Below are 12,946 nucleotides of genomic sequence, written 5' to 3'. Positions count from 1 at the left end.
TACACATTCACACACACATTCTTTAAATAGCTGCCATACTTCACCTCCAACAAAAATGAAGTAAATATTCGTTCACAAGTTTTGTTTAACAAGGGGTTAAGGCTTGGAACACTTGCTGTTATCAGCGTCTCAAGAAATCCATGTCATCAGCAAATTAAAATGTTGGACTGGCTTTGAAGACTGTTTGCTAGTGATGGCTCGGGGTTTCCTGCTTGACTTTCCTGAAATAAGTTGTCCTTAAATGTAACACAGTCATTTTTTTTTAAAAGAATTTCTTTATATAGGGCAACTTTCCTCATTTTTGTAGACCCAGATAGGAAACGGCAAAGGAGCAGCTGAAGGGAGCTGGGGGAGGGTGCCCACTAATAACTTTCCTCAAGCAATTTCCTACTAACCTTATAATTGCTTAAAAAAATTTAAAACTATACTATGGCAACAGAATTCATACTGACTTGTCAACCAATCCTAGCTTAATTATGTATTTTCATAATTAGATTTTACAGTTTTCCATTCAAAACTATTGTCTCACATACAGAGATGTTTCTATTTAACATTCTTTATGCCACAAATAGGATTAAAAACAACCCACATGGTATCATCTATTGAACAACTGCATCACTCTAAACATTTCTCCAAATTATGGTAATCTGAGATGGCTATATATAATCATCTTATTTTGTTTTAGGAAAATAGAAAACTCAAAATACACATTCGTGTACAGGAGGTCCTTCACAAGCATTTGCACCAAAATGACAATCTTTCTATCCAGCTTTTTATAAATTTAAATTTTTTAAAAATCACTAAACAGAAGAAACAAAACCCTGTTGTATAAATAAAGAATACAGTGCAGGTGGGTAAAATTATTAAGATTACTGTTAAAAGGAAAAACCTATTTTAAAAAATGAGTAGCTAAATGTGAAGAAACTATCTTGCTTAAAGTACTATTATTCTTTCTCTAAATCAAATGACTCCTTTTAATGTATTTTTCATCACTTAAACCAAAAAAAGGGTCAGTGTTCTCGTAAAATAATCAGCATTAACGAAGGCCTAATATAGGGTCTGGGTATGTGGTACCAGCAATAAGTTATTTTTCTCTCAGAAATAAAAACATTTCAGGGGCCGGCCCAGTGGCGTAGTGGTTTAACTTTGCATGTTCAGCTTCAGCGGCCCAGGGTTCACTGGTTCGGATCCCGGGTGCGGACCTATGCACTGCTTATCAAGCCATGCTGTAGCAGGCATCCCGCATAGAAAGTAGAGGGAGATGAGCATGGATGTTAGCTCAGGGCTAATCTTCCTCAAAAATAAAAACCTTAATAATATAGACATAACTGTACTTTTTTCTCTGTTAAAAAAATCAGTATTATTGCTGGTTGAAAGACATTTCAAAATTATTCAAGCTTATTTGCACCTGAAGCCCATACTGCTCTCTCCTGATCAGGCGTTACTACAGAACTCTGCTTACACTTTAGGAAAGGAAAATGCACTCATAGACGTATGGAGTGTTTGATATTTTTCAAAGCATGTTTTAAATAGTACAGAATAGTGATTAAGACCACTGATTTTTGTATTAGACTGGATTTGAGTCTTAGCTCTGCCATTTATTAATATATGACTCTGGGCAAGTCACCTAACCTTTCTGTGCCCTGGTTTCTCATCTGCAAAATGAGGATCATCATAAAACTCACCTCATGGGGATGCTGTAATGATTAAATGATATAATGTACCATGTACTTATAACCATACCTATAATAGTATCTGGTACGCAGTACAAGTGACCAATCCATGTGAGCTATAACTGATGATAATCTTTTAGTTCATATTCCTAATAAGCACATAGAAGTTGTTATAATCTAGAATATTATCATTCCCCAAATACACCACATCTAAAGCTGCTATTAAAATCCTGCCCAAATTTTCTTTAAGAACTTTAAAAATATTTTTAAAAAACTACATCCAACAGAATTCATGTTTCCTTCTTGTCAAACATGATCCATATATATTTCATATAATTTCAGGGGTTCACAGAGCTCTGAAGTCCATCGATGGAGTCCTGGTTAAGAATCCCTGTACTCTTTATCACTGTACCCTAACAAGTATTTTTACTAACAGCTCTAGTCGGCCAAAGACATACAGTGACCCTTTACATTTTGGTTTCAGAGTTTTAAGGATCAATTTCAATGAGGTAGATGGCATTTGTTTGTTGTTATGTGATTTGAGAATAAACAGTTTAAATACATTTTACTTAATTATAATATGTACAATATTATTTAGGTTCCTTTAATATATATTAAGTGCAAATAGATTTGTAACCTTGTAATGTCATTAAAATGACATCCGCAGGGCCTGGCCCCGTGGCCAAGTGGTTAAGTTGGTGCGCTCTGCTTCGGCAGCCCAGGGTTTCACGGGTTCGGATCCTGGGCGTGGACTCAGCACCGCTGGTCAGGCCATGATGAGGTGGCATCCCACACAGTACAACCAGAGGCACTCACAACTAGAATATACAACTATGTACTGGGGGGCTTTGGGGAGAAGAAGAAAAAAAAAGAAAAGAAAAAGAAGATTGGCAACAGATGTTAGGCCATGTGCCAATCTTTAAAAAAAAAACGATATCCGCAAGTTTTTGATACTCCTATAACAGCTAGTTTGGTTATGTTACTGACTGTAGCAGTTTATGAGCTGCTGCAGGTTTTCCCAAATAATTAATGATGATGATTTTTTTGAAAATTAGTTTAAAATATCCAACAAAAAGCTTAAAATTATGTAAAAACATTAGGCGACTTTAAAAAATACATCATATTTTCCTTGGGAGCTTTACTTTGCTTTTCTGAGAAGCAGCATGGGACAGTGGAGGGAGAACAATCTGAGCTGCAGGGCCAGGTCAGTCACTTACTGGCCGTATGACCTTGGCCAGGTCACTTAACATCTGAGCCTCAGTTTCCCAATGTGCAAAACAGGGATAATGTACCTCTGGTACTTAAAACATGGAGCTACTGTACTAAACGAAGTAATATTTTAAATTCTGTCACAAAAGCTGTATAGTACCACCCATCAGTATCATTTTGTATATTACATGATATAACTTAAAAATTAAACTTTGGGGCTGGCCCAGTGGCGCAGCGGTTAAGTGCGCACATTCCACTTCGGCGGCCCAGGGTTCACCGGTTCAGATCCCGGGTGCAGACATGGCACCACTTGTCAAGCCATGCTGTGGTAGGCGTCCCACATATAAAGTAGAGGAAGATGGGCACGGATGTTAGCTCAGGGCCAGCCTTCCTCAGCAAAAGGAGGAGGATTGGCGGCAGATGTTAGCTCAGGGCTAATCTTCCTCAAAAAAAAAAACCTTAAACTTACATGATCACTTATGTAAGCAAATACTTACATAAGTATAAGCTAGGTAATAACTGCTAGGTATTACCTGCTAGGTAATAATTAGAACCAGCAGTTTAGAACAAATAAAACAGTTCATGAGCAATGTTATACTGAGCTATAGGCACTATTCCCTTGCCCTTGTAATATAATCATGTTTAATACATGCTATTCTTTGCATGAATGTCTGGGGAGTATAAAGCTCACAAGAGAAAATGCTCAAGAGCTATACAACAGACTGCATTATATTAACCATATGTAGCCTCATCTCAGAAATAGAAGGGTGATTCCTGCTCTTAGCTGTTGTTTTTCATAAATTTTAAGAAGCATAAGTACAGAAATTGCTAAAACCTACCACTGGTAGACATTTGTACAATTAGTCTCCATTTGAATGATTCTAATCATTCAAAACTATCCATTGAGTTCCTACATGAACCAAGCAATTAAGGAGCAAACTAAGATTACTTAATTTTGGAAACATTTTAATAACATAAATTCTTAAAAAATGTGTTGGAATCTAGTTATAATTTTGGAGAGGTATATGCTGTCCCAGATACCATGGGGACACTGACATATCTGCAGATCAGAACACCCAGAAACTCTCAGAACAACTCAGAACCATTTAGGATTACTGGCTCTTTCAGATAAATAAGGGAAGATAAAACCCAGGCAGCTAGTTCTAAATTTCTCACAAGCTACTTTTTAATATGTTTGTTTTGTTTATTGTGCTTATCACAAATTTGCATGACTGACAGAATTCATCTTTCAAAGCCTGCTGACACTTCTACTGGTTTTAAATGATCATTTATATTTTCCTCTGAATTTGGTTGTAAGTGATGTGTTTTCCAGATGTTCTTACAGCAAATGCCATTGTCTGATACAGGGACAGATGAATCCACTCATCTGGATACATTTCTCGGGTTGTAAATCTGCACTGATCCCTGTATATTCCACCACTCTGCTATGACTGAGAGCACAGATTTAGGAACAGCTCTTGTGTGTAGTCCCTGGTCTGGAACTTCTTGTCAAAACACTAAATGGTCCTTGCCAAGATCATGCAAATGAGGTAACTTGGCCAGCACTTTCTCTCCCACACGAAAGTCCTGCTAGCTGAGCATTAGCAACACGATCACCCTAGAGTGAGCCCACCTTTCAAATCAAAACCATTTTCTGTCAGTTAAGTATTATCGTTTTTTTTCCATGCTTGAACCATATAAATCATATAAATTAATATTTTATTTTGGTCCATGTAAAACAGTATAATACCTGTGGTAACAGAAACACCAGTTAACCTAAAAACATAAACTCTTCAATAATTAAATCCATAATTGTAGTTTTATCCCTCACTCTAGCACTATTTGCAGTAATCCATTTAGTTATAATCCTTATGATCTCTAGCTTTGATTTATGAAGGAATTAGCTGTGCCATCTGTGACTTTAGAAAATCAATATATGTTTCACAAATATTAAATTTTTAACCTGATACAACTAGAGAAAACAAAAAAGGATTTTTAAATATAACAATGCCTCATTTATCTGGTCTCTGATGGGAATAAACACTAATATTTTTTAAAGATTTTAAATTGTTTTAAAGACAATCTCAATCAATTTTGCTTTTTAACTTTGTAAGAAGTAAGTATGCTCCGAAGAGATGTCATTATTTGGTTGCATTCCATTTTGGGAGAGTAGCATTGAGGTCCAGAATTTAAAGGCATTTGTGGGTTTTCTAGGCACAAAAGCTTTGCATATTAGCTTCAAACACTCTCCTACGAAGGTATTAAATGTTATGGTCTAAAATACACCAGCAGAGTGTGGTGTATTTAAGTGAAGTGTCTTTTAAGTGAAAGTCTTATGTGGGAAAGAAATGCGATATAATTAACTACTCAAGCTTTCCCAAAGAGATCCAAGCTACAGCCATTTTTGAAAAAGAAAAGCCACGTTTCAGAGTCTCCAGCAATGAGGAGAATCGTGTCCTGGGGCTCTGGTTTGGATAGTAAGTCCTCCTCTCATCAGCCAGGTAATGTTGAGCAAGATGTGTCCTCCTCTCCCCACACTGACTTTCTTCTGTGTAGAAATGGGAATGAAACACACTTTGCACCATGATTGTCAGGATTAAGTTACTTCTGTGATAGTGCCAAGCCCCCTGCCTGGTACATACATAGATCAGAAATGTTATGTTTTCTTTCTATTGCCTGTCAGACAGGATTGAAAATTATGTGAACTCCAATTACCCTAAATATCTAAATACCAGAGAAACAAAAAGATGAATTAACAACCCACATGACCAACTGAAGCACTGCTGGGCAGAATGAATAAAATAACCAACTGAGACAATTAACGCACTCTCTAACACTCTGAGAACTCAAATAATGGAATTTGCATTTTTTTGTAAGGCTAAAAATATAGTCATTATAGATCACAAATGCCTACAATGTTAATTAAGCAGTAACTATGTGACGGGTTCTGAACTAAGTACTTTAGAAGAATTATATTATTTAATCCTCACTACCAAGTGACAGAGCCAGGATTTGAACTCAGTAATCTGATGCCAAAGCTCTTAATAATCGTGTTATCTGTCTACGTAGTAATGAAACGTGGCAGATTTCCTCTGCTGAGAATAACCAACATTTACTTAACCTCCCATGAAATTTTTTTTGTAACATGAAATGCCCATTTTTGATAAAGGAAAGAATTAAGACATTTTCCAGATGAAAAGCTCATAACTATCTATTCTACAAAATATTAGAGCATATTAAATCTGAATCTGAATCTAAATCACAATCTGAATCTAAATTAATGTTACCAAATCATTAAATTCCAGTCCTGTGTAATATTTAATTATCTGTTACACTTACGTAGACTATATGCTTTGTACACAGTAAGAATTCAACAAATACTTACTGACTAGCTATTTAGTTACAGCAGATAAAGGATCAAATAATAATGTACAAAGTTTTTCCCCAAAGTCTTTATTTTGTCAGTGACTGTAGGCTTTCTCTGGGAGTGAAGAAAGCTGTCTGGGTTATGGGCAATTCAAGTATTTATTTTCTTGCTGATATTTAAAGGCAAATAATTAGGCAGGGAAGAGAAGTAAGATGACTTTCAAATCATTTCTTAAACAACAGCAAAGATGACCAGCAATGTAGTAGGTGGCCACCCTGCCAAATCCTCTTGCTGCTCCTACAGTGGGAAGGCTTCCTCCAACTGTAAAGATGCCCCGGCACACCTTTCAGCACTTGTCACTACTTAAAATTATTTAAAATTCATATTAGTACGTGAAAAACTCTTCTGTTGAGATTACATATTTTCAATGGGCCTTTCCAGTCATTTAGTGATGAAACAATTAAAAAAATATAAATATGTTTGAAATTGCTCAATACAGAACTTACATCATTATAATCTTATGTTTGGCCTCTGGAACTTTATACAAAGTCAGATTTGAGTTCAAAGTAGAGAAAATTGAACTAAAACACGTAAAAGTTTTTGAGGGGTTGTTTGTGTGTGTGCATTTTTAACGAAGGTATAATTGCTTAGCCAGATACTCTTGTTTCTCTGACTAGAATATAAATAAAACCAGATCATGATCCAGAAAAACTTGTTTTACCACAAACCTATCAAATCTGTATCGGGCTACAAGGAACAAAGAACTAAAATCTCTTCTTACTACATGTTATATTTTAGATAATAAAGTGTATACAGTAGTATCTTCTCATGAAATTTTGCTCTAGAAAAATCTCCATATTCCTTTATTTGATTTATTGTTTTTCTGGCAGATTCTGTCAGCATCATGAGCCACACTGAGTACTTATTCTGTGTAGACTTATAAAAAAAAAAACAGAACAAAACGAAAAACCTTGTTTGCTGAAAATAAAAAGTGAAATAAAAAATGAAACCTCATCATTTCTCTAGTTTATCAGTAAATAACTGCTAAAAGCTGGGGGCCGGCCTGGTGGTGCAGTGTTTAAGTTTGCACGTTTCGCTTCTCGGTGGCCCGGGGTTCGCCAGTTTGGGTCCCGGGTGCGGACGTGGCACCGCTTGGCAAAAGCCATGCTGTGGTAGGTGTCCCACATATAAAGTAGAGGAAGATGGGCATGGATGTTAGCTCAGGGCTAGTCTTCCTCAGCAAAAAGAGGAGGATTGGCAGTAGTTAGCTCACGGCTAATCTTCCTCAAAATAAAAAAATAAATAAATAAAAACCTGCATTTAAAAAAAACTGCTAAAAGGGAGAGAGGCAGGTTATTATTATGTGAATAAAAGATGATTAACTATACATCATTCTATCATGCCACCAACAGTATATATCATAATTTTAAAAGATTATAGTGAAGAAGTGGGTCATTACCTTGGGACAGTATAAAAACAACACAAGAGTAAAGATAATTAAACAACCAGTAATATTCCAATCAAATGAAACACTCTTAATGAAGACCGACACTTGTTATATATTTAAATTAGCCAGCTAGAAAATATTTTTTAAAAGTCAGTAATTCAAATGGAAACTTTATGTTGATTTTAAAAGTCTGATACCATCAATTTAGATCCAGCTCACCTCTTACTGTAAACAAGAGGTAGAAAAGAACAATCCAAAATGGATAACTGGATTGTAAGTAATTAACATACACACCTTCTATGAAAGACTAATCCCAGATTTTACAAAGGCACATCTACGCCCCATGATTCAGTTTCTACTTCCACATGGTCTTGTAAACAGACGATTTTAACAAGATATCAAATTCCATCTATATGCAAACTGACATGTTAATTACATATTACCTTACCAACTCATTAAAGCTGATGGCTCATGGTGCTTTTACATATCAATACTTTGTATTTAGATTTAATTGCATACATCTGAAAGTAATCCACTACAGAGGAAAACACAATTTTCTATGTATATGTTTCAATGATTTTGGTTGTGCTCCAATTTAGATATCACTGACACCACTGCATGAAATTCAGTTCCATAAGATGGTAACTTGAGTACAAATGAATCCCCACCTCCCAATGATCACTGAGATGGCCAAGGAAATAGAAAGAAAACCTTTATTAGCACTAAAACCTCGGGAAGGGTATCAGTGACACCACACATCCCAGGCCCAGGGATATCTATAACATACAGTAGATGAAGAACCAATAGGAAAAGGCAAACCCACCATCCTTAGTGAAAGTAAACGAGCAACTCGTCTGTTTGGGAGACACAACATCTAACAGAAAGCACAAAGAACAGACTTAAAAGTAGGCAGTTAAGTGCAAGACATACAATCTGGATCCCTCAAGGGCCTTTGGAAAGTGAGATATGTATCAAAGATTTAACCCAGTCATTCATTACCTAGGAATTTACACTAAAGAGCAAACTGGACAAATATGCAAAGATGTATGTTTAAGTATGATAATCACTATAATTGATAACAATAATAAATTAATATTAGTTAAAAGTGTAAACAATTTAAATGTTCATTAATAAGAAATTGGCATATGATTTACCCAAATAATGGAATATACATATAAGTAAATTCTCACTGACATGGAATGAGCTCCATAATATGCTGTTGAAGGGGAAAAAAGATTAAAAATAACATCTATTATGAATAGTTACACACATGGAGCGAGAACTGCAAAAATTATCATCAAAATGCAAATGGAGGTTGCCTCTGGGTAGTTGGATATTTGATAATTTTTCCTTCTTTATAATTATTAATGTAGCTTAAATTTTCTAAATAAATGTATACTGTCTTTGTAATCAGAAAAAAATTCTCTTCATGTTGGAAAAAGAAAAGTATATTTATTTTTAATACCACAATTCCATTTGGGAGAAATGACCTCAAGAAAATAATTGGGAAAATCCAGAAAGATATAGATTCTAAGATGTTTATCACAGCACTGTTTTTAACAGTAAAATATTGGCAATAACCTAAATATCAATAGTGAATTTGTTAAATAAACTTTGGAATAGCTATAGAGTGGCATACTATGAAGCCATTAAAAATTAAGACAAAGATATATCCATTACTAGCTCAGTTACTTTGGAAATATTACATACCCTCTAGGTATCAGTTTTCTTACCTGTAAAATGGTGATAAAAAGAACACTTATCTCATAGTGCTTTACCTAACTTCTTAGCTATGCCCTATTGTGATAGGAAATGAAAAACCTGAGTTTATGAGCTTCCTTCAATATCACATACCCCATTTCAAAACCTACTTTGCTATATGCTTTTAAAAAATATTGCAAGATCAACATTCAATTTGGCTGTCAATCAAGTTAAGAAAACATGAATCTAAGACCACAAAGGCAATGAATACCAAAATGGAAAACAGGAAATTCCTGCAACTTCTAGCCTATTTTTAAAAAACCCCTATACATATTCGCAAACTAAGCTTATATAAGTAGAAAAAGTAGTGATGGAAGATAGAACCAGACTGATCTGGATGCCTGTGGCACTGAGACAGGTCCCAAGAAGAAGTGGCCTAGATAACTTCCCTAGTTAACTGAACAACAAAACAATTTACATATACATACTAGTTAACTTCACCAGTTTTACTCTCATTGTACAAACATTTATTTTGTTGCTTTAAATAGCTGAAACCAACCTGCCACGGTCTTTCCCAATCGAGTGGAATAGGAAAGGCTCCAAGCCATGCTCCTACGAAACTAGAAATTGTAGTGATCTGGAGGCTGTTCTCCCAAACAGACGTAACTCTGTAAAACACAAATACGTAAATCACTGTTGGTATCTATCTTAGCTGCTGGAGAATCAAACAAAACAGTAGCACAAATTAACACTATATATCTATGTTCTGTTCATTTAAATTTAGCATCTCAAATTGACATATAAAAATTTATCATGAACTATTAACAATTAATTCCAATTTTCAGTTGGAAAGGTAACATATACACATGGTGAAAGTCAAACAATACAAAAGAGCATATGCAATGAAAGTTAAGTCTTCCTCTCACCCTTTCCCCAGAAGCAAGTGCTACTACCAATTTAATACATACCCTTGCAGAAATATTTTATGCATGCACAAATACACATACAATTTTGTTTAGAATAATATAAGCATATTTGCATATATGCACACATATATTTATATATCCTTCAAAACAAAACTCTAATGCATCATGTTATAAGCCCAGTTTTGCTGCTGTGTTTTCCTTTAACGGTTATACTAGATTCCATCGTACGGAGGGAGCATCATTTACTCCACTAGTCCTTTGTATGGCACATTTCACTAAAACAAATCAACTCTATTTGGTGGGGAAGGAGTAGAGACTGAAAACAAAGTATTTCAAAAGATCCAGTGATTTTGCCCACCATTCTTATTTAAGTGCACATCTTACAGTGTAAAGACCTAATTCTGCCATTCTTTCAGTAAATCTTGGTTTCAGGCCGCCCCTCATAGTGTGACCACTTAGCCGTGTAGAACGTGAGTTTGGTTACAGTAGAGCAAAATCCCACCACAACACAGTAAGGGGAGGCTCCAAATATTCAATTGTTTAAAATACAAGGTTGAGTTATTATGAAGTTTTATGAAAAGCAGTTCCTTCCAGCTGGTGTGGAAAAAGGGGAAAACATCTGCTTTGTTAGAAGATTTCTTTCATTAGAAGTAGGCCAATTATTACACACAAAATGTACACTGAATTAAAGAAGTCCCAGATGACCAGTCAGTCATAAATCAACCCCTCTATCACCTTCTCATTATTCCCCCTCCACCACCCACACAAGGTAAGAGCTTTGACTTGTTTCTACTGAAAATGGAGGCTGGAAGAAGGTTGGAGCCAATCACCATATATCCAAATTTCTGTTATTTGCTGGGTTTTATCTTTTTTTATTTTACATAACACCTATAAATGCAAGTCAATGTCTTCAACCAGCATTTAACAGAAGAGTGTTCCGTTCCAACCTTAGGAAAAAACTGGCAAGTTGAATGCAAAGAGAGAACTGTGCCGTTGGGCAATTTAAAGGATTTTCCAGGGTAATTTTTGACTATATGTGACTGACAAATGTTGACTAGCTTTCACTCAACACGCAACTCCTCTATGTTGCAATACGGAAAGTGATGTGCCCGGAGACACCAAGTCTGGTAGAGGCCGAGAGCAGAGTTTACTTTCTGCTGGAAAGAGTTTACTTTTTCCATTTTATGGATGAGCAGGAAGTTCAGCTGGATTTGGAAGAATGGGTAGCATTTGGTCGTGAAGAACTGGAAAAAGAGCTGGAATGCAGGTAAAAGGGACATCAGTAAAACTGGTTGAGGCCAAGTGGACAACTAGAAAAGTAGGTCAGAGTTAGGATTTCTAAAAATTACTTTATTGAGTATAGTAAAAACTTGCCCCAGAAAATCTTTTTCGAGCCATACAATTCACTCATTTAAAGTGCACAGTTCAATGTTTCTTAGTATATTTACAAAGTTGTGCAACCATCACCCCAAAATGAAACCCTTTACGCATTAGCAGTCACTCCCCATTTCCCCTCCCCGCCCAGCCCTAGGCAACCACTAATCTGCTTTTTGTTTCTATGGATTTACCTATTCTGAACATTTCATATAAATGGAATCATATATTGTGTGGTCTTTTGTGACTGGCTTCTTTCACTTAGCATAATGTCTCAAGATTCATCCATTTTGTACCATGTAAAAATTCTTTTTTATTGCCAAATAATATTTTGTTGTATGGGTATACCACATTTTATTTTTTCCACGCATGAGTTGATGGACATTTGAGTTGTCTGGACTTTCTGGCAATTGTGCATAATGCTACTATAAACATTAATGAACAAGTTTTGTGTGGATATGTTTCCATTTTTCTTGGGGGTATACTAAGGAATAGAATTGCTGGGTCATATGGCAACTCTATGTTTAACCTTTTGAGGAATTGCAAGACAGTTTGTCAAAGAGCTAAGCCATTTTATATTCCCCCAGCAGTGTTTGGTGGTTTCCATTTTTCCACATCCTTGCTAACACTTGTTATTATTGATTATAGCCACTGTAGTGGGTACCAAGTGTTATCTCATCGTGGTAGATTTAGGGTTAGGATTTTAGAACAGCCTTAAAAGTCAGACTAAAGGAGCCACTGAAGGTTTTAAATCAAGGCAGCTATGATCAGAGCTATGTTTCAGTGAGATTCATGTACATGTCTTATCTAACTTCTAAGCTCCAAGTTCCTCAGGCTAAGGGGCAAGATCCATGTCTTCATATTTTCTATCATTACAGCACACTTGTGGCCATCTCATATTTGTTGTAATAAAAAGTGCTAACATCCAAGAGGAGGTCCTCTATTTGTATCCTCTGATGTATCCAAGAGTGTTTAGATCTTACATATAATAAATGTAGAGAAAATGGAACCAAGACCTAATTTAAAAAATAGAAAAACTCTCTAGCCCCTTTAAAATTAAAATTTGATCAAAATAATACATATAAGTATCTTTAAACTCAAAGATCACAACAATAATAATTCCTCCCTGCAGTCCTCCCCATTCCTGACTTCTGCTCCTGAGGCAGACACTTTCAAATCTTCACTGTTTCTTCTATATACCGCTAATTTAAAAGAGCATACATTATGTACAGAATTTTCAAGATTTAGT

At 35.6% G+C, this 12,946-nt stretch overlaps 1 protein-coding gene across 2 annotated transcripts in view; it reads right to left on the bottom strand.

The window, feature by feature from the left end:
* The window catches only part of PIGF (phosphatidylinositol glycan anchor biosynthesis class F), a 32,461-nt gene that overhangs the window by 3,208 nt on the left and 16,307 nt on the right, over positions 1-12,946 (bottom strand). For both annotated transcript variants that reach the window (XM_001498796.5, XM_005600003.4), the window contains exon 5: positions 9,957-10,065. In XM_001498796.5, coding sequence (XP_001498846.1) covers positions 9,957-10,065 — 109 coding nt within the window. The remainder of the gene's footprint in view (positions 1-9,956; positions 10,066-12,946) is intronic.

Source organism: Equus caballus, chromosome 15 (assembly GCF_041296265.1).
Source record: "Equus caballus isolate H_3958 breed thoroughbred chromosome 15, TB-T2T, whole genome shotgun sequence".
Taxonomy (NCBI): Eukaryota; Metazoa; Chordata; class Mammalia; order Perissodactyla; family Equidae; genus Equus; species Equus caballus.
The sequence above is the reverse complement of the archived record's forward strand: the minus strand, read 5'-3'. Positions and strand labels throughout refer to the sequence as shown.